The sequence below is a fragment of the Quercus robur genome, chromosome 9 (genome assembly GCF_932294415.1).
Source record: "Quercus robur chromosome 9, dhQueRobu3.1, whole genome shotgun sequence".
NCBI lineage: Eukaryota > Viridiplantae > Streptophyta > Magnoliopsida > Fagales > Fagaceae > Quercus > Quercus robur.
Genome location: NC_065542.1, coordinates 22,231,738 through 22,255,150, shown reverse-complemented (window position 1 = coordinate 22,255,150; position 23,413 = coordinate 22,231,738). Strand labels below are relative to the sequence as shown.

General features: G+C 31.7%; 2 protein-coding genes across 18 annotated transcripts in view; both read right to left on the bottom strand.

Annotated features, from left to right (window-relative positions):
- Positions 1-14,468, bottom strand: part of LOC126699596 (F-box/kelch-repeat protein At3g23880-like) — an 84,062-nt gene extending 69,594 nt beyond the window's left edge. The window contains exons 1-2 of one of the 2 annotated variants that reach the window (XM_050397521.1): positions 14,293-14,468; positions 13,751-14,184 (exon numbers count right to left, since the gene is read on the bottom strand). In XM_050397521.1, the coding sequence (XP_050253478.1) occupies positions 13,751-14,184; positions 14,293-14,420 (562 nt within the window). In that variant the 5' untranslated portion in view covers positions 14,421-14,468. Of the gene's footprint in view, positions 1-13,224; positions 14,185-14,292 lie in introns of both variants that reach the window. The other variant, XM_050397520.1, reaches the window with a different exon arrangement.
- LOC126699594 (F-box/kelch-repeat protein At3g23880-like) overlaps positions 1-22,903 on the bottom strand; it is a 64,351-nt gene extending 41,448 nt beyond the window's left edge. For 7 of the 16 annotated variants that reach the window (XM_050397503.1, XM_050397502.1, XM_050397506.1 and 4 more), the window contains exon 1: positions 22,362-22,900. In XM_050397503.1, coding sequence (XP_050253460.1) covers positions 22,362-22,828 — 467 coding nt within the window. In that variant the 5' untranslated portion in view covers positions 22,829-22,900. Of the gene's footprint in view, positions 1-400; positions 998-3,114; positions 4,401-18,971; positions 19,429-21,555 lie in introns of those variants that run through there. The other 9 variants (XM_050397511.1, XM_050397509.1, XM_050397510.1 and 6 more) reach the window with 9 other exon arrangements.
- Between the last annotated feature and the right edge of the window lie 510 nt (positions 22,904-23,413).

The window sequence follows — 23,413 nt, the reverse complement described above, 5'->3', positions numbered from 1 at the left end:
CTACCATGTGATAATGTCAATCAGTTGGAGGTGGAGGAGGCTATTTCCCTATTATTAAATCAATGCATGGCACATCAAAACTTGGCAACATGGAAATTCATTTCCTAAACCAGTCGGTATACTTCAATTAACTAACTTGAAATGGTAAAGTTTACTAGATTAATAAGACTTTCCAAATCAGATGAAATTCAATTGCAGCAAAAGACACTAATAAATTGCGTGGTTCCCTTTCTAAACGGTAATTCTTCATGCTTTAATGATGTTTAAACTCGGCAACAACCAACAGTGATAACTGATATGTGATTTATCCATTTAAAAGACTACTACACACCAAAATAAAATTTTGCAGCTCTTTGCTACAACATATCCAGTTGAATAGACAATGGACAACAGCACATCAAGATGAAAATTCAAAATTACCACTTCTTTTCACAAAATCTACACAAGAACAATTATCACGATGAAAATGAAGGTAAAAAAAAAAAAAAAAACTCCATTGCATACAAGATACTGTTCCACATGAGGAATCACATTAAAAGCAAAAGAAATAGAAGAAAAAACTAAAAACATTATACAAGCATCTTCATTTCTTTAACCTATTTGGCTTTCTGGGAGCATAAACAATGAAGCAAAAACATTTAGGTGCAATAATACCAAATATACCTGCCTGCTACTGGTCTGTTTCTCTACTTATGGCTGCTAGTGCCCTTCTTCTTGAATAGGCTTCCAAACTTTCCGAGCATAGACTTCTTCTTCATATGTTGCTGCTGCTTTGATGGTGGGCTTCCACCATCATCAATGTTTTCTGTAGAAGATATCCCATTTATCTGATCAAAGTTCTCACTTCCTTCCATCTTTGAGTCCACTTCCTCTTTGTTGCATTCCTGTTCTGCTTCTCTCTCCAGAAAAAGAATTCTTTCTTTTCAATCTTGCAGCTCTCCCACATCTTAAATTCAACTTCTACCCAGTCTTCTTCCTTTTCTTTGCCCTCATCCTCCTTCAGCAAAATATACAACAAAAACCACTTTATTATTTATTTTATATTATTTTAATAGGCCTATTTTATATCATTATTTTATTAGTAACAACCAAAGTTTCTAGAAAGTTAAGAAGTTTTATTATTTATTCTATATTAATAACCTACCATAATTTATAAATTAAAATAATAATTCTAAATTTATATAATAATACAATTTTGAATTAATATAACAAAATTTAATATATTTATACTATTTTGAATTACTTTTAACTGGTTTCTATTTCTTCTTTTCCTTGATTTAAGATCGATTGTGTAAGACAAAGCACTGAAACAAACGCAATTGTATATAACAATTATTTAAATTAATTAGACATTTATAAAATTATAACGAATATATAGCTATCCTAGCAATTATTTCAGAGAGAGAGAGAGAGAAAACAAAAAACGGATTTTATTTTTGGTTCCCTACTCATGAAAAATCCCCCGGTGCTTATTTTATGTTTTTTCTTTTTCAAGTTTGAAAAAATAGTGGACAACTCAGTTATTCCAACACATATAGTCTGCCACTTAAGTCTCCTTATTTCAGATCATTTGAAATGGTACCGGAATGGCCCTCCTTAAGGATCACCTTCCAACACCATGGATCAAGCCAAAAGAAAATACGAGAACCCCAACCAACCTCAAACTTGATGAATCTAAAAACACCTTTAAACCAATTCTGAATATGTTTCCCTAAAGACACACCATAGGTTTCAACTTTGAGTTTCTTTCAGTCTCTTTTTTTCTTTTTCTTTTTGGGATAAGTAAGTACTTCATTAAAAATAACATAAGTGAAACCACCCTAGTACATGGGATGACGGGAAGTGTACATGGGGCATAGCTACAAACAGAAAATAAAAAAGGACCAATTATAGGAAAAATAAGAAATAAAAACTACTACAAAGGATTAATGTAGAGTGTAGACCTAGAGAATCCAGAAACTCTAGAAGCCTTGTGAGAGAGGACAACGGAGACATTGAATCCACTCGTATAAAGATTTCAACAATAAATATTTCAACTTTGCCACACTTAACCCCTGCCCATCAAAGCAATGAGCATTCCTTTCTCTCCATGAACACCACATAGGCATTCCTCCTACCAATTTTATGGGAATAGAGAAAGCCAAGAAAATAATGTAAATTCTCCAACTCTCAATCATGGACTGATCTGGTAAACGTCCCAATGAATAACTCCATTAGTCCAATGCATATAGTGTGCCAAATAAGCGTCCTTATTTAGGGCAATTTGAAACAGTGCCAAAAAGGCCCCCTTAAGGATGACCTCCCCACACCATGGATCTAGCCAAAAGCGAATACAACAAACACAACCCACCTCAAACTTGATAGGTTTAGAAAACCTCTTACATTCATTTTGATTATGTTTCCACAAAGACACACAAAGGGCATAGCTACAAAATGAAAAACGAAAGATTTTGGCAAAATAGGAAATAAAAACTACTACAAATGATTAATGTAGACTTAGAGAATTTAACAATAACTATTTCAACTTCACCACTCTTAAATCCTACCCATCAAAATAACGACAAAGAGGATTCCTCTTTCTCCATATACACCACATGAGACAGACACCAGGGGATCGCGTTCCAAGTCCCCCGCTGCTTCTCCCACCAAACCTCCCCCTCAAAGAAGACAACATTTCATGTACCATTTCTTTTTTTCTATTCCTTTTTTATTTTATTTTATTTATTTCTCTTTATTCTTCCTCTATCTCTTTTGCCATATCTTGTTTTATTATTAAGAAAATATATCGTTAGATAGCTCTAATGAGTTCTTTTTATCACTACAGCAGAGAGACACACACAAGTAAACAAGGTTATTTTGGCCCATCATTTTTATTGGTTCACTATCTGTGTAATAATCATTCACAAACACTATCAACCATAAAAGGAAATAAATACTAATATATAACAGTTTATTTAATAAAATTTTCTTTACCTATCAAAAAAAATACTGATATATAACAGCCGCCACCATAAAAGGATCATATTAATCCAGGGCATAAATAATGGTTTTAACAATACTAACATGCCTACTGCAACCAGTAAATGCATGACAGAAGTTTCAATTCATACATACCTGTGATGACATCACTTGTTATACACATAGCACCATCTTCTCAGTAAGATACCAGATTTTCTCCATCAAGTAAAGCAAGGTTCTCCATGTAAGCAGCTATGTCTAAATGATTATCAACTTGATTACTAATGTAACTAATCTCCTTCTCGTGCAGAGTTTCAGGGTCAATTAAAAAAGACTTATCTTTGCTCTCTAATTCACTGTTAGTAGAGACCAGCTGAGACCTTTTTCGAACTAGAAGTAAACCATACTTGGTGAAACCAATGAAATTAAGATAGCTTCCAACTGGTACAACACCGAGTTTATTCCAGGAATCAAACACACCGTACTCCCTCATCACCCAAATGGAGCACGAAAGCACACGACTTCCAAACTTAATCAAAGCCAGTTTTTCCTTGAATGACGTAAGACATTTTGTAAAACAACCTCCTTCATCAGGCAGTGGTAGCTCTTTGAATTTCTCACTACTGACATCAAATGACAAAATCATAGAAGTAAAACGCTCCTCTTGCTCACTTCCTTTTTCTATGATTTCTATCATCCAATGCAAATGTCCACTCACAAATGGGGATGCCAAAGTACAATTAAAGTTGTGGGCCAAAACATTGGGTCTCCACGAGATTCCAAGTTCAATTCTTTTCCATGAATCCGAACTTAATGAGTACACCTCAACCTCAGGGGGTTTGGCAATAGTCGACGAAAACCTGACAATCTTGTAGTCATTATTCTGGGAATCATACCCAAATCCGAGTGCCACATTACATAACAGGGTCAAGCAAGTATTGGGCAACCTCTTAAATTTTCTAATACTGGGGTTCCACAAGTATACATCTTTAGACTTTGCTGTGATAAAATCACTGAAACATAATATGCCATTACAAGAACCCACTAAATTGGGATACCCAGATTCAATAGTGAAGGGAATTCTAAACTCGGACATAGTTTCAAACGTGCGGTCCGAAGCGACCGTACAGATTTGACAGTGAGGACGATAAAAAAGAACCATGAAAAAATTAGTCTTGGGCATGTGTATGACATAGCCATCATCATCATGATTGTAGCACAACAAGTGGGTGGAGATGAAACTGGGGTTGGTGATAAAAGAGTACCAGGTTTTGCAAACGCACCTGAATCTTAGGAGGGATTTCACTGGAAGTCTTGCTAAAATTTCCAACATGATTTCGTCTGGGAGTGGGAGATCATGCTTCGTCCTACGTTGGAGAATCATCGATGGTCGGGCTTCTTTCTTATGGGACATTTTCTATCGGAAGAGAAAGAGACAGTGTCAGTGACTCAGTTTGTATCTCTTTAACCTTTTTAGTACACTAGCGTGGGTTGCACGTGCAAGGCATGTGCTGACCATTTCGTGAAAAAATTAATACAATTTTTTTTGTTTTGAAGAAGTATGAAATTATTTATTTAACTTAAAAATAGTTATTTGAATATTTATGTACTATAAAAATTAACTTAAAAATAGCTTTTTAAATATCTATTTATCGTGACAATTTTTTAGAACTTATTTACTAATGTAATATCTACTCACTAAAAAATGTTACAAGAATAATAATGAATGTCATAATCTTTCCACAATATTTAAATTTTCGCAATGAATGATGATATATTCTACAATTTTTTTGAAAATCTTCATCAAATTAAATACTTGCAACCATCTACAATAAAGATTTTGTTATTCATACTTCATTCTTTATCATCTTATTTTATGAGTCTAACTACGATATTTAACTTACTTATTTTTAATGAACACTCTTTTAAGTGAGAAAAGAAATTAAAAAAAAAAAAAAAAAAAAAAACAACAACAACAACAACAAAATAACAAAAGACATCTATCATCAAAGTTTCTATTAGATAAAATTATAATTTTAGAAGATTTAATCCTAATAAATTAGTGTTCTCTAGATAACAAATAGAACACCATATATCATCATTCTAATTTTTCAAGCATGATTATCAATCTACTACATAATATTCAAAATAAGAAATTTTTTGGAACATTAAAATTTAGTAGAAGTAATTTAGACATTGCATAATGAAATATTTAGAAATTATAAAATTTCGTTAGGGTTTAACTAAGAGAGAAACAATAAGAGTATATACTCATTTACAAAATATAAAGGAGGGAATTATTCAACTTTAGTTTAGGGGGGAATGAAACTATCCCAAACATAAAGGAGGAAAGTGCTACTTCTTCAATTTGTGTGTGTATGTGTGTAAAACAATGTGTTTTTTTTTTTTTTTTTTAAATTGAAACAATGTGTTAAAAAAAAAAAAATCAACCTAAAAAAACTATGCATAAAACAATGAATTTTGGTTCAACAAATTGACTAAACCAAAAAAGAAGTCTAGGAACACAACAAAATATCACAATATTTTTACAATATCTTTATTTCTAGCTATGGTAGGTTTTGGTCTGATATTTTATTATTTTATTTTAAACTAATGTTACGTCCACAATATTTTCATAATAAATCCTAAATGGTAAATTGTTACTGGTTTTAAATTGGACTAACCACTTTTAACCATACATTTGAAAAAAAATAAAAATAAAAAGCCGATTGAAGAAAATTGTGCTTAAAACAATGAATTTTGGCTCACTAAATTTGACTAAACAAAAAAAGAAGCCTAGGAACACAACAAAATGTCACACAAAAAAGAATCCTAGTAACACAACAAAATGTCACAACATTTTCACAATATTTTTTTATTTCCAGCTGTGGTAGGGCTCAGTTTGATATTTTATTATTTTATTTTTTACGTTCACAGCATTTTCACAAAAAATATTAGATGAAATTATTACTGGTTTTAAAATTATGCATTAAAAAAAAACAAATAAAAAGACAACAAAAGAAAATTGTGAGTGAAACCGTGAATTTTGGCTCACCTAATTTAACTATACTAAAAAAGAAGTTTAAGAATACAACAAAATATTACAACGTTTTAACAATACCTTCTTTTTTAGGATTTGAATAGATATTTTTTATTTTATTTGAGAGAAATTCTACATCCATAACATTTTTAATATAATTTCTAAATGACAAGTTTTTATTGGTTTTAAACTAAGCCCATTACTGATATCATTTTTTTATTCATAAAAAATTCCTTGCCACATAAAATTTGTTGTAAAATTATTGTGAACATAGCATTACTCTTTAAACTTTAAAATCAAACAATTTTTTCCTTAATATTTTGGAAAATAACAAATATGTCATATTATTATTCTCTCAGTTAAACCGTAATGAAAGCTTATTGTATGGACACAGTTCGCAACCCAAGCCCAAGATGTATGTGATCTTGGCCCAATGAGCTTAATACAATAAATTCGTAGAGAGTGGATTAAAGAACTAAGCTCTAACAAATTGGACAACGGCTAACACTAAATTAAATGTCAATCAAACACAAATAAGAGGTTCTGATATTATCGGACTTTTAGTCCGAGGAGGTCAAACTTTTATTAATTGATCACAATTAGATACAAGGACAATTTAGATTACTACAATGTTATCTTTCTTCTCTTTCGATCCCCTTGCTCATGGAGGGTCTCTCACATTATATAGCTCCCTTTGGACTATCTTGATTCTACACTTGTTGATCATTTGAACTCTTGTTTGAGCACTTGTCCCATTGAACACCCTCTTTGGTTTTCTGTGAGTTGTGGTAGACAAGACAACACTGTTCAGAGGTCTTCTCTACATAAATGCGGCCAGAAAAGTAGTTACAGTGCATTTAATGCGGTGGTAATAGTTTTCCATTAGATATTTTTGGGTTTCCTTCCTTCTCGTATGTTCATGAGACACGTCTATATCATTGGAGTTTCTTAGAAGGTCACTTTAATTGTTGGAGTACATACTTGAGCTGCTTTCATCATATCCGAGGAGGAGTTCCTCCTCGGACTACCTTCCATTTGTTCCTTACTCATGAGACTTTAAATTGAAACTCCTAATAACTATTTGCTCCTCCTCGAACCATTCAACGTTCTCGGACAAAGCCCAAGACCCAATATATGATTCTAGGCCCTTATCCCTACACTTATGATTCTTAAAATATTTATTGCGTAATTTCTAAAATACTCCCACTAAATTTTAACATTCCAAAAATCTTCTTCATGTATTTTGAGTTTTTGATGGTAGTAACTCTCAGTCTCTTATTTTATTTTGATTTTAAAAAAATTGACACTTTAGTAATTGTGAAAATATTGTAAGAATGTATTGTGTCAATGTAACTATGTATGCACATATAAATTTTTAAAAGAAAAGACAAAAAGAGCACAAGCAAAACTAGGCGTACTGTGAAAGAAGAAGAAGCCAATGAACAGTATAGATTGTCAAATAATTGTGAAAATATTGTAAGAATTTGTTAAATCGGTGTAATTGTATATGAACATTTAAATAATAAAATATTTAAAAGAAATGAAAGAAAAGACAAAAAAGCAAAAACAAAACGGACGAAGAAAAAAAAAAGAAAGTCCGATGAACAGTGTGGGTTGAACAAACCAAACGCACTGTAGCAAATCACTGTTTGTGCATTCACACTTTTTATATATACTAGCATTGGCTACACGTGCAAGGCACGTGCTGTCTCCAGTAGCGAGAAAATTAATATAGATTTTGTGTGTGAAATTGTGAATTTTGGCTTACCCATTGATTATATTAAAAAAGAAGTCTAAGAATATAACAAAATATCACAATATTTTTACAATATCTTTATTTTTAGGATCCAAATAGATATTTTTTTTTATTTTATTTGAGAGAAATGCTACATTCATAACATTTTTAGAACAAATTGTAAATGACAAGTTATTATTGGTTTTAAACTAATAACATTGTTGTTGTTATTCTCAAAACATTTATTTTCAATTGTGGTTGGTAACAGTCTCATATTTTATTATTTTATTTCGACTTGTAAGAAATTGACACTTCAATATTTATAAAAATATTGTGAAATTTGCTTTGTCGGTATAACAATATATATGCCAGCTTACATAAATATTTAAAAGAAAAAAAAAACACAAACCAATTACTGGGAAAAAAAAAAAAAAACTTTAGGCACGGTAGAAATTAATGTTAAAATATTGTAGACTTAGCATTTTTTTATTTGATCTATAAGAAACTGAGATCTCAACAATTGTGAAAATATTGTGATAATAATAAGTGTTGTAACTTCTCAAAACATTTATTTTCAGTTATGATTAGTCACAGTTTCATATTTTATTATTTTATTTCGACTTGTAAGAAATTGGCACGTCAATAATTGTGAAAATATTGTGAAATTTGTTGTGTCAGTATAACAATATATATGCCAACTTACATAAATATTTCAAAGAAAAAAAAAACTCAAATCGATTACTGAAAAAAAAAAAAAAAAAAAAAAAAAAAAAAAAAAAAAAAAAAACACTTTAGTGCTATCCATCAATAATAGCTTACCTATGATTTGTTGTGAAATTAAAGTTAAAATGTTGTGGATTTAGCATTTTTTTTATTTGATATATAAGAAACTGAGATTTCAATAATTGTGAAAATATTGTGATAGCAATAAGTGTTGTAACATTTTTTTAAAAACATTTATTTTCAGTTGTGGTTGGCTACAGTCTCATATTTTATTATTTTATTTCGACTTGTAAGAAATTGACATGTCAATAATTGTGAAAATATTGTGAAATTTGTTGTGTCAGTATAACAATATAAATGTCAGCTTATATCAATATTTAAAAGAAAAAAAAAAAACTTTAGACACTGTAACTATAGTGCCAGTTGAATAAACAAAAAGGTTGAAAAAAAAAAAAAAGGACTCACGAAACCAAAGCACTGTTGTAGCTACAGTGCTGCACAGTGCCAACACTCTGGATGCACAATACTGAAGCATTGTGGCGGCACAGTTGCTTTTATTATAAAACATTTATTTTCAGTTGTGGTTGGCTACAAACTCATATTTTATTATTTTATTTCGACTTGTAAGAAATTGACACGTCAATAATTGTGAAAATACTGTGAAATTTGTTGTGTCAGTATAACAATATAAATGTCAGCTTACATCAATATTTAAAAAAAAAAAAAAAAAAAACACAAACCAATTGCTGAAGAAAAAAAAATTAGGCACTGTAAGTACAATGCCAGTTGAATAAACAAAAGGGTTGAATAAACGAAAAATAAAAAAAAGATTCACAAAACCAAAGCACTGTTGCAACTACAGTTCACTCACAGGGCAAAAACACTGGATGTACAGTGATATATATAAAAGGGAAAAAAAGTACAAACAGAAGACTATTAAAAAAAAAAAAAAAAGTATCTACTATAGCTACAGTGCTGCTTGGTACTGTAGCTATTGTTAAAAAAAAAAAAAAAAAAAAGACAAAGTGGCTAACCAAAATGCAACTGTAGATGAACAGTGAAAAACGCTGTATAAACAGTGCAAAAATACTGTAGAAAAAAGAGCACAAATCGATGATTGGAAAAAAAAAAAATATGGTGAACAAAACATATTGAACAAACCAAAAATACTATAGTTTTTACATATTCATCCAACAAGTGTCACAACATTTTCATAAAATATTTATTTTCAGTTGTAGTTAGTCACAATTTCGTATTTTATTATTTTATTTTGACTTATAAGAAATTAACACCTCAATAATTGTAAAAATATTGTGAAATTTTTTGTGTCAGTATAACAATATATATGGGGGTTCTTATAAATATATTTTTTTTAAAAGTACAAACGGAACACTTAATAAAAAAAAAAAAAAAAAACAAAACTTTGTAGCTACTGTAGCTACAGTGCCACTTGAACAAACCAAAAGTACGATAGCTTTTACACATTCACGTAACAAATGTCACAATATTTTCACAAAACATTTATTTTCAGTTGTGGTTGGTTACAGTTTCATATTTTATTATTTTATTTTGACTTATAAGAAATTGACACCTCAATAATTGTAAAAGTATTATGAAATTTGTTGTGTAGTAAAACAATATATATAAAAGGAAAAAAAATACAAACGGAAGACACCAAAAAAAAAAAAAAAAAAAGGCAACTACTGTAGCTACAGTTTCACTGTAGCTACTGTTCGAAACTGAAAAAAAAAACATTAAAAAAAAAAAAGCGAAGTGCCTCACCAAAGCACTGTTATTGCTACAGTATTTATACAGTGCAAACACACTGAATGCACAGTATCAAAATACTGTAGCGGGCATTGGTGCTTTTTATATATAAGATATATTCACTTTCATTTATTAAAATCGGTGAATTTTGAAAATATAATTTCTTTTATTACATCAATTGTGGTTATTTTCCTTTTCTTTTTCCCTTAAATATTCTTTTAGTATTTTCTACATTTTCAGTTAATAAAAAAAAAAAAAAACTTTTAGTATTAACTTTGTTGTAAGGAAAAATAAAATAAAAGTCTAAAAATGAAAAGATCTAATAATTGGTTGATATTTTTGATATTTGATCTCATCTCTAAATTGCTTTCATACTTTTTGGTTACTAAGACCCAAGAGAATAGATTTTAGTTTTTTTTTTTAGTAAATCTTTTTTAGTTGATGTGGCTTTTATTTTCCAAGCTGCTTACATGAAATTGTTTATTATAATTAAGCTAACAAATAAATGTTTCACTAGCTACACAAACATTTTTTATTACTTTATTGAAAAAAAAATACATTTTTTATTAGTAGATGACCATAATGATATCATTGAAACATGTTTGAAAACAATAAGTACCAAATTGACAAAAAAAAAAAAAATTTTGAGGTGAAAAAGCATATGATTTTCCCCGTCTAAGGGTGAATGTACACCTTTCAACCTCATACTTTTATCTAATACTTTTATCTAGCTTACTTTTAAATAGTAAAAAAAAAAAAATTTAATAAATACAATCTATACCAAATAAACCATTACAATTACTAGATGAAGAGTTTTTTTTTATTTATTTTTTATTTTTTATTTTTTATTTTTTATAATAAGACCAAATTATTTCATATCATCAATCAATTAAGATATTGAAAAAAAAGCCATTAATCCACACTTGTATTGTTTCACAGTTAATCACCACCACCAATTCCATAAAAATTGTTTTGACATCCTATGTTAATCAAGAAATCAACAATCTAATAACCAAATTAATCTTTAATATACCATTAGCTCGCAAAGAATCACAGATTTCTTTGGAGCATCTATATTCAACTTATGATTTCCAATAGCCAACAAGGGGAGGGAACCATGAAATCCAACTTGGTTGTTTAGTGAGTGAAACTTTTGTGTTATAAGCATAATAGTAAAATTATTTTCAATCCGAGATTGAGTTGTCTAATTGTTTTAAAATCAATTTATTGTGAACTACCCACATGTTCCAAAGAGCCAAAATAAATGATAAGAGCCAAGGAAGGGCATATATGATGCATAATCATGTTAGAATGACATCAGACAAAAATGTTGTCTGCACAAAAGAATTGAGATAAGCTTGGAGGCAATTATTTCAAATCAAATGAGCCAGTCATTATTCATTTTTTTTTCCCTGTATTTACCATGTAAAGAGGATGACTCGATAATGTCTTCTTCTATCATTTATATATTTCACATATTATTTTTAACTCCTATTTTTTTCCTTCCATATAACAAGTGAGACAGGGAGACCGCACCCAGATTTTTTGTTATGCGAGAATCAATAGGATCGTTGAACCACAAGATTCTTGCACCTAATATTCTTGTTAAAAATTGTCTGCCCTAGTGTACATTTGGAAATGTATTTCAACTTACCTGGGCTCTTCATTTTTGTTTTTTTGTTTTTGCTTTTCCTTAACCGAAAAGGCTACCAAAAAAAAAAAAGCACACCACCACCAACAACAGTTAAGTAGGCCTACAGTCATATTCATATGATATAAAGGCTTCCAAATATAACTGTGCTTCAACAGTTTCTATGACAATCAAATGTTTGAAGAGCACCTGTCAAACTTATGTATGTTTGGGATGGACAGAGATGCAGGGATCTCCCTGATCTGTGCATACCCCTCCATCCAAACATAGGATTAATTGTGATGCAGCAGTTGGGGAAAAACAAACCTGCATAACTGTGGTGGTAAAGAATGCAGATGAGCAGCTGAATGATGCATGTAATAGGATTCTTTCCTAAATCCAAACCAGAAGAACAGCCAAGACCCTCTTTTTGACCCCAGGTACTTCTATACACTTGGATTGTTCAAAGCTAAAAAGATTCATTCAAATTAACCATTAGTTAATTTTAAAACAAGCCCCCCAACTAAGCTTCACCTGCCAACGGCTACAAGTATGCATTGAGGCATCTGATCCATGTAACAACAAACTGTAAATGCAACATTCATAAATCACAATGTTGCAAACTCTTGGAATCATCACAACTTATGAAATAAGCCATTTGATACACCAATACATAGGCAATCAGCAATTTCAATACAATGAAATGCTGACACAAGACGAAGTCCGGATTATAACATACATGCTGGGAACAAAGGAAGCATTTGTGCTAGTTTCATGCTCAACAACTAACAGAGAGATTCTCTTCAAATTTCTATTAAAAAAAAATCCTTTCCATATGTGCAAAACAGAAGAACAAATGAAGTTTCCTTGGATTTAAGTCTGACGTGCAACTAGGCAATCATCTAAACTCAAGTCAGTCCTGATCTTAATATTTCACTTGCAAGGTAAGTGGGTGTTTCGTGCAATGCGATACAACAATGGGAATGCCTCCTTGTTTCCTAAACCATTTCTTTTCTTCTTCTTTTTTTTCCTTTTTTTTATTATTTAATTTCGCTCTATCTCTTTTGTCATTTCTTTTTCTTTTTTCTTTTTTGGCAGGAAAAAAAAAAAAAAAAAAGAAGCTGCAGAGCTCTACTGAATTCTTTTTATCACTACAACAGAGACACACAAGCAAAAAAAGGTTATGTTGACCAATTACGGTTTTATTTGTTGACTGAGTGCAACAATCATCGACAAACAATATCAAATTCTAATATATAACAGCCCCAACCACAAAAGGATAATATAGTCCAGGGAAAAAATATGGTTTCAACAATGTTACCATGTCTACTGCAATAAGTAAAAGCAAGAGGGGTTTCAATTCATCCATACCTGTAATGACATCACTTCTTATACCAGATAGCACCATCTTCTTAGTGAAATACCACATTTGCGCCATCAAGTAAAGCAATGCTCTCCATGTAAGTAGCTACATCTAAATGATAATTAACTTGAATACTAATCTCATTCTCATGTAGAGTTTCGGGGTCAATTAAAACAGACTTATATTTCCTCTCTAATTCACAGTTGGTGGAGACCAGCCGGGGCATGTTTCGAATTAGAAGTATACCATAGTTGGTGAAACCAGTGAAATCAATAAAAGCATCAACTGGTAGAACACAAAGTTTATTCCAGGAATCAAGCACACCATACTCCTTCATCACCCAAATGGAGCATAGCATGCTATGTGGTTGTACACCATATCCAAATTTAATCAAAGCCAGTTTCCCCTTGAATGATGTAACACATTTTGTCACAATAAAACTTCCTTCATCATCAGGCAGTGGTAGCTCTTTGAATTTCTCACTATTGACATCAAATGACAAAATCATAGAAGTAAAACGCCTCTCTTGCCCACCTCCTTCTTCTGTCATTTCTATCATCCAATGCAAATGTCCACTAACAAATGGGAATGCCAAAATACCATTAAAACTGAAGGAAAAAGCATTGGGTGTCCACGACATTCCAAGTCCAACTCTTTTCCATGAATCCGAACTTAATGAGTAGACCTCAACCTCACGGGCAAGCACATCTTTGACACGAGTCTGTGAAATCCTGACAACCTTGTAGTCATTACTCTGGGAATCATACCCAAATCCGATCACCAATGTACGCAACTGGGTCAAGCAAGTATCTGGCAACCTCTTAAATTTTCTAATACTGGGGTTCCACAAGTACACATCTTTAGACTTTGATGTGACACAATCAGTGAAACATAATATGCCATTGCAAGAACCCACTAAACGGGGATACCCAGATTGAAAAGTGAAAGGAATTCTCTTACTCTTGGGCCTGTGTATGACATAATCATGATGATGATGATGATGATGATTGTGATTAAGGTGGGTGGAGATGAAATTTGGGTGGGTGATGTAAGAGTACCAGGATTTGCAAACGCACCTGAATCTTAGGACTGATTTCACTGGTAGCCTTGCTAGAATTTCCAACACGATTTCGTCTGGGAGATGACTGTTCGTCCTACGTCGGAGGATCATCGGTGGTCGTGCTTCTTTACTTTGGGACATCATCTTCTAACAGAAGAGAAGGAGACTCTGTGTGTGTTTTTTGTTTTTTTTTTTTTTTGAGAAATGCTATGTCTACAACATTTCTACAACATTTTTACAACAAATCCTAAGTGGCAAGTTGTTGCTGGTTGTTTTTGTTGGGGTAAAAAAGTAATCTTAGTGTTAGTTTTAAATTTGAACCAATAACAACTAACCACCCATGATTTGTTGTAAAAATGTTGTAGACGTAGCATCTCTTTTTTTTTTTTAGCAAACCCTTTCACTCACTTTCATTTATTAAAATGGGTACATTTTAAAAATATAAATATTTAAAAAAAAAAATAACAATAGAAGTAAATGAGTATAAGAGGATATTTTACTATTAGGGTAAAGAAGAAAAAATGTGAAGGAAAAGAAACAGAAGTTGAATAATGAAAAGAAAGAAAAATTTATAATTGGTTAATATTTTTTATATTTGATCTCATTTTAAATTGCTTTTATACTGTTTGGTTATCAAGACTCATGAAAATGGAGATTTTAGTTTTTGTTGAGTAAATCTTTTTTAGTTGATGTGGTTTTTTATTTTATTTTCCAAGTTGTTTTATATAAAATTGTTTATTATAATTAAGCTAATAAATAAATGTTTTATTAGCTACACATATATTTTTTATTAGTAGATGACAATAATAATATCATTGAAACATGTTTGAAAACAGTAGTTACCAAATTGATTACCAACAACAACAACAACAAAAAATTTAGACAAAATAGCATATGTTTTATTCCATGTAAGGGAGAATGTACACTTTTCTACTCATACATTTTATCTAGCTTACTTTTAAATAATAAAAAAATCAATAAAAACAATTGTAAGGACCAGATTTGAATTCCTAGCCTAACAGATAGACAGACTCAGGCTAAAAAAGCCCAAAACAATGAATTTGTAAAGAATAAGTTGAAAAATTGGACTCTAATGAATTAGACAAACACAAAAGTAGATTTTGATGACAAGAAGGTGTAAATAAACAGGTTTATATTGAAGAAAATTGTCCTCAGCAAAGTCCGAGGAGATCTGTTCTTATATTTTTTTTTAGATTTGATTACAAGGTCAGTTCTTGATACTACAGTAATTTCCTCTTTGTTTTCCGATCCCTTTTTCCTGTTACCTCCTCTTCCTTTTATACTTCCTTCTCACCTCATCCTTGTCCACCACATGCATGCCAGATGACTGGTGTTGATACTTGTCCCATCGACACCTTTCATAATTCTTGTGTAGTAGCTGTAAGTCTGATAACCACTGTTCAGGTATCACCTCCACATTAATGCGGCTAGAAAATTAGCTGCAATGCATTTAATGTGGAGACAGTAGCTTTCCCATAAGATATTTTGAGACTCCTTCCTGTTTGATGTCTCTGTAATGTTTATCCGTACTAACAGAACTTTTTGGAACATTACTTTGGACGATAGACCACCTCTTCTGACCTCAGTTTTGGCTAGTTGAGGGGGTATTTATCCTCGGCTCATCTTTACAAGCCGTCATAACCTAAACTAACTTTTTTGTTTACCAACACGGTCTCTTCTATTAAAGACTTATCTTCCTTGGACAGTCTCTCATCCTCGGCTTGGGCCATAGGCCTAATATATAAATTGATAGTTAACTCTCGGGCCCAACACCCCTACAACAATCTATACCAAATAAACCATTACAATTACTAGATGAAGAGTTTATTTTATTTTAATAAGACCAAATTATTTCACATCATCAATCTATTAAGATTGAAATAATCCACATTAATCCACACTTGTATTGTTCCTGGTCTTGTTCCATAGTTAATCACCTCCACCATGTCCGCCAATCCCACAAAAAATTGTTGGTTTGATATCCTATGTTAATCAAGAAATCGACAATCAAATAACCTAATTAATCTCTAATAATACCATTAGCTCCCAAAGAATCATGGTTTTCTTTGGAGCTGCCATGTATATTCAACTTATGAGTTATGACTTCAAATAGCCTATAGGGGAACCATGAAATCCAACTTAGTTGTCTAGTAAGTGAAACTTTTGTATTATAAGCATAATAGTAAAATTCAATGGTATAATGGACAGTTTCGAGAACGAATTGAGAGATTGAGTTGCTTAATTGTTGGAAAATCAATTTATTGTGAACAACCAAAATGTTCCAAAAAGCCAAAATAAATGATAAAGGTCAAGGAAGAGCATATAAAATGCATAATTAGGTTAGAATGTTGTCCGCACAAAATGAATCAGGAGAAGTCTAGAGGAAATGGATTTCTTAACTCCAAATCTTCTTGTTTAAAATATTTTGCAACAGTGTACATTTGGAAATGGATTTCAACTTACCTAGCTTTTTTTATTTATTTATTATTTTTTGTTTCTGAACCAGAAAACTTCACTAACAAACGAAAAATGAATGTGAATGTGAAATAGGTAAACAGTTAGTGTTAAGATTCTTAACCCCCACCAACTAGAATCTTGCTTGGTTTATTGGCAAGTATTGGGAAACAATATGTTTAACTTGTTACACCCTTGGGTTTGAAACGTAATTTAGAGAATGTCAATTAACCACAAAATTCTTAATTCCAAATCTTCTTGTTTTAAATTTTTTGCACGAGGAAATGTTTTTCAACTGATTGGCTTTTCTTTTAGAACAAAGTTTAGCTACAAAATTGGTTGTATACTCAATATCTTTTTATAGAAGTAGAATTTTGACAAATCCATTATCGGTTGACATCTTCTTCTTTTATTTTCCATACTTGAAAATTTCTAGAAAATTAAAGATCAATAGTTATATTATTAATAAATTTTTTATATTACAAGTTATTGTAGTTTAAAATTATGCATAGAAAATAATATCCAATTAACACAAAATTTAACATATGTATTAAGAGCGTAAAAAACATGAAATTTAACGTTTAAATTTTTAAAAATATGTAGTAATTTTTATTTTATTGAGTAAAATTGTAACCCTAGACTGCAACCAATTTTGTAGTTAAATTTTGTCATTCCTTTTATTCTTTTCTACACCGGAAAACTTCACTAAAAAATGAAAAAAAAAAAAAGAAAAAGTGTCAAGTAGGCATACAGTCATATGATATTCAAATAAAGGCTTTTAGAAAGCTTTTTGGGAGGAAAAACATTCAGAAAATCCTATATGATGGCTATGTAAATGTTTGAAGAACATCTATCAAACTTAATTGTGATGCAACAATTGCAGAAAAACTAACGTGCATAGTTTTTTTTAGTATGGGAGCTGATTGAAGAATGTGTACTAGCCAGAAGAAGCAGAATCGGCTTGTGTTAGATCCTCATTCCATCTCCTTTTTGTGTGTGTGTGTGTGTTTTGTTCTAAAATAACAATGTTGTTCAATTGGCCATGCTCAGCACCTATAAAACATGTCTCCCACCTAAGCTTCACCTGCCTACGGCTACAAGCATGCATTGGGGTCACTTCTTCTTTTTAGAAGAGCATTAGTGTCACTTAGACACATATATATGCTATCACATAACACTTACAGTTTACTTTTTATACAGCTGACCACAATAACAACAACAAACTATACATGTAACACTCCATCCAAAAAAAAAAAAAACCGGCCATGTAACATTTGCAATGTTGCAGAACTCTTTGATTCAACTTATTAAATAAGCCATCTGATACTCCAATACTTAGGCAATCAGCATTTCCAATACATGGAAAGGCTGACACAAGGCAAAGTTTGTGGATTATCTCATATAGGTTGGGAACAAAGGAAGCACTCATGCTTGTTTCACGCTTAACAACTAACAGAGAAATTCTCTTTGGATTTCCAAAAAAATCACTCCCATATGTGCAAAACAGAAAAATTTTGACTTACCCAAATAAACAAACAGTTAAATAAAAAACTTTCCTAGCTTTTTGAGTGACATGCAACTAGGCTTCCCAGTAATTTCGAGTCAGTCCTGATCTTAGGATACTGCACTTGCAAGGTAAGTGGGTGTTCCCTACCAGGTGATAATGTCAATCAGTTGGAGGTGGAGGAGACTATTTCCCTATGATCAAACCTATGCATGGCATATCAGAACTTGGCAACATGGAAATTCACTTCCTAAATCAGTTGGTATACTTCAATTAACTAACATGAAATGGTAAAGTTCACTAGATTCATAAGACTTTCCAAATCAGATGAAATTCAATTGCAGCAAAAGACACTAAATTGCGTGGTTCCCTTTCTAAACAGTAATTCTTCATGCTTTAATGACGATTAAACTCTGCAACAGCTAACAGTGATAACTGATATGTGATTTATCCATTTAATAGACTATTGCACACCAAGATAAAATTTTGCAGCTCTTTGCTACAACATATCCAGTGAGAATAGACAATGGACAACAGCACATCAAGGTGAAAATTCAAAATTACCACTTCTTTTCACAAAATCCAGACAAGAACAATTAACATGATGAAAATGAAGGTAAAAAAAAAAAAAAAAAAGTCTCCATCACATACAAGATACCATCCCACATGAGGAATCACATTAAAAGCAAAAGAAATAGAAGAAAAAACTAAAAACATAATAAAAGCATCTTCAATTCTTCATTTCTTTAACCTATTCAGCTTTCTGGGAGCATAAACAATGAAGCAAAAACATTTAGGTGCAATAATACCAAATATACCTGCCGGCTAGTAGGGCAGAAGTTAAGCCAAACTGGTCTATTTCTCTACTTATGGCTGCTAGTGCCCTTCTTCTTGAGAAGGCTTCCAAAGTTTCCGAGCATAGGCTTCATCTTCTTATGTTGCTGCTGCTTTGATGGTGGGCTTCCATCATCATCAATGTTTTCTGTAGAAGATATCCCATTTATCTGATCAAAGTTCTCACCTCCTTCCATCTTTGAGTCCACTTCATCTTTGTTGCATTCCTGTTCTGCTTCTCTCTCCAGAAAAAAAATTCTTTCTTTCAATCTTGCAACTCTCCCACATCTTAAATTCAACTTCTACCCAGTCTTCTTCCTTTTCTTTGCTCTCATCCTCCTTCAGCAAAATATACAACAAAAACCACTTTATTATTTATTTTATTATTATTGTTTTTTTGATAGGCATATTTTATATCATTATTTTATTAGTATACAACCAAGAGTTTCTAGAAAGTTAAAAGAAGTTTTATTATTTATTCTATATTAATAATCTACCATAATTTATAAATTAAAACAATAATTCTAAATTTATATAATAATACAAATTTGAATTAATATAACAATATTTAATATATTTTATACTATTTTGAATTACTTTTAACAGGTTTCTGTTTCTTCTTTTCCTTGATTTAAGACTGATTGTGTACGGCTAAGCATTGAAACATACGCTATTGTATATAACAATTATTTAAATTAATTAAACATTTATAAAATTATAATGAATATATAGCTATCCTAGCAATTATTTCAAAGAGAGAGAAAGAGAAAACAAAAAAAGGATTTTATTTTTGGTTCCCTACTCATAAAAAATCCCCTGGTGCTTATTTTATTTTTTTTCTTTTTCAAGTTTGAAAAAATAGTGGATAACTCAGTTATTCCAACACATATAGTTTGCCACTTAAGTCTCCTTATTTCAAGTCATTTGAAATGGTGCCAGAATGGCCTCCTTAAGGATCACCTTCCAACACCATGGATCAAGCCAAAAGAAAATACAAGAACCACAACCAACCTTAAACTTGATGAATTTAAAAAACCTTTAAACCCGTTCTGAATATGTTTCCCTAAAAACACACCATAGATTTCAACTTTGAGTTTCTTTCAGTTTCTTTCAGTCTCTTTTTTCCTTTTTCTTTTTTGGGAAAAGTAAGTACTTCATTAAAAATAACATAAGTGAAACCACCCTAGTACATGGGATGACGGGAAGTGTAAATGGGGCATTGCTACAGACAAAAAATAAAAAAGGACCAATTATAGAAAAATAAGAAATAAAAACTACTACAAAGGATTAATGTAGACCTAGAGAATCCAGAAACTCTAGAACCCATGTGAGAGGACAATGGAGACATTAAATCCACTCGTATAAGGATTTCAACAATAAATATTTCAACTTTGCCACACTTAACCCCTGCCCATCAAAGCAATGAGCATTCCTTTCTCTCCATAAACACCACATAGTCAGTCCTAGCCCTACCAATGTTATGGGAATAGAGAAAGCCAAGAAAATAATGTAAAATCTCCATCTCTCAATCATGGACTGATCTGGTAAAGAGAACATCCCAATGAATAACTCCATTAGTCCAATGCATATAGTGTGCCAAATAAGCGTCCTTATTTAGGGCAATTTGAAACAGTGCCAAAAAGGCCCCCTTAAGGATGACCTCCCCACACCATGGATCTAGCCAAAAGCGAATACAACAAACACAACCCACCTCAAACTTGATAGGTTTAGAAAACCTCTTACATTCATTTTGATTATGTTTCCACAAAGACACACAAAGGGCATAGCTACAAAATGAAAAACGAAAGATTTTGGCAAAATAGGAAATAAAAACTACTACAAATGATTAATGTAGACTTAGAGAATTTAACAATAACTATTTCAACTTCACCACTCTTAAATCCTACCCATCAAAATAACGACAAAGAGGATTCCTCTTTCTCCATATACACCACATGAGACAGACACCAGGGGATCGCGTTCCAAGTCCCCTGCTGCTTCTCCCACCAAACCTCCCCCTCAAAGAAGACAACATTTCATGTACCATTTCTTTTTTTCTATTCCTTTTTTATTTTATTTCTCTTTATTCTTCCTCTATCTCTTTTGCCATATCTTGTTTTATTATTAAGAAAATATATCGTTAGATAGCTCTAATGAGTTCTTTTTATCACTACAGCAGAGAGACACACACAAGTAAACAAGGTTATTTTGGCCCATCATTTTTATTGGTTCACTATCTGTGTAATAATCATTCACAAACACTATCAACCATAAAAGGAAATAAATACTAATATATAACAGTTTATTTAATAAAATTTTCTTTACCTATCAAAAAAAATACTGATATATAACAGCCGCCACCATAAAAGGATCATATTAATCCAGGGCATAAATAATGGTTTTAACAATACTAACATGCCTACTGCAACCAGTAAATGCATGACAGAAGTTTCAATTCATACATACCTGTGATGACATCACTTGTTATACACATAGCACCATCTTCTCAGTAAGATACCAGATTTTCTCCATCAAGTAAAGTAAGGTTCTCCATGTAAGCAGCTATGTCAAAACGATTACCAATGTAACTAATCTCCTTCTCGTGTAGAGTTTCAGGGTCAATTAAAAAAGACTTACCTTTGCTCTCTAATTCACTGTTAGTAGAGACCAGCTGAGACCATTTTCGAACTAGAAGTAAACCATACTTGGTCAAGCCAATGAAATTAGGAAAGGTTTCAACTGGTACAACACACAGTTTATTCCAGGAATCAAACACACTGTACTCCCTCATCAACCAAATGGAGCATAAAAGCATGAAATGTGGTGGCACACGACTTCCAAATTTAATCAAAGCCAGTTTTTCCTTGAATGACGTAAGACATTTCGAAGTACGATCTCCTTCATCATCAGGTAGTTGTAGCTCTTTGAATTTCTCACTATTGACATCAAATGACAAAATCATAGAAGTAAAAAGCCTCTCTTGCCCATCTCCTTCTTCTATCATTTCTCTCATCCAATGCAAATGTCCACTCACAAATGGGAATGTCAAAGTATAATTAAATTTGTGGAACAAAACATTGGATCTCCAGGAGATTCCAAGTTCAATTCTTTTCCATGAATCCGAACTTAATGAGTACACCTCAATCTCAGGGGGAGGTATCCAAGTGATACCAGTCCATGAAAACCTGACAACCTTGTAGTCATTATTCTGGGAATCATACCCAAATCCGAGTGCCACATTACTTAACTGGGTCAAGCAAGTATTAGGCAACCTCTTAAATTTTCTAATACTGGGGTTCCACAAGTACACATCTTTAGACTTTGATATGATAAAATCAGTGAAACATAATATGCCATTACAAGAACCCACTAAACTGGGATACCCAGATTCAAAAGTGAAGGGAATTCTAAACTCGGATATGGTTTCAAAGGTGCGGTCGAAAGCGAGCGTACAGATTTGACTGTGAGGAAGATGAAAATAAGCCATGGAAAAAGTAGCCTTGGGCATGTGTATGACATAACCACCATCATGGTTGTTGTTGTAGCACAGCAAGTGGGTGGAGATGAAATTGGGGTTGGTGATATAAGAGTACCAGGTTTTGCAAACGCACCTGAATTTTAGGAGGGATTTCACTGGCAGTCTTGCTAATATTTCCAACACGATTTCTTCTGGGAGATCATCACGCCTCGTCCTACGTCGGAGGATCTTCGGTGCTCGTGCTTGTTTGCTTTGGGACATTTTCTAACGGAAGAGGAAGAGACTGTGTCAGTGACTCAGTGTGACTGTGTCTCTCTTTCACTCTTTTTATTTTTTATTTTTTTTACATTCACTTTCATTTATTAAAATGGGTAAATTTTGAAAATATAAATATATTTTTTTTAACGTCAATTGTGCTTATTTTCCTTTTATTTTTCCCTTAAATATTCTTTTAGTATTAACTTTGTTGTAAAGAAAAAAAAAGGTGAAGAAAAAGAAAAAAAAAAGTGAAAAAACATATGATTTTCCCCATCTAAGGGTGAATGTACATCTTTCAACCTCATACTTTTATTTAGCTTACTATTAAATAGTAAAAAAAAAAAAAAATCAATAAAAACAATCTATACCAAATAAATCATTACAATTACTAGATGAAGAGTTTTATTTTTATTTTTTATAATAAGACCAAATTATTTCATATCATCAATCAATTAAGATATTGAAATAAAAGCCATTAATCTACACTAGTATTGTTTCACAGTAAATCACCACCACCAATCTCATAAAAATTGTTTTGACATCCTATGTTAATCAAGAAATCAACAATCTAATAACCAGATTAATCTT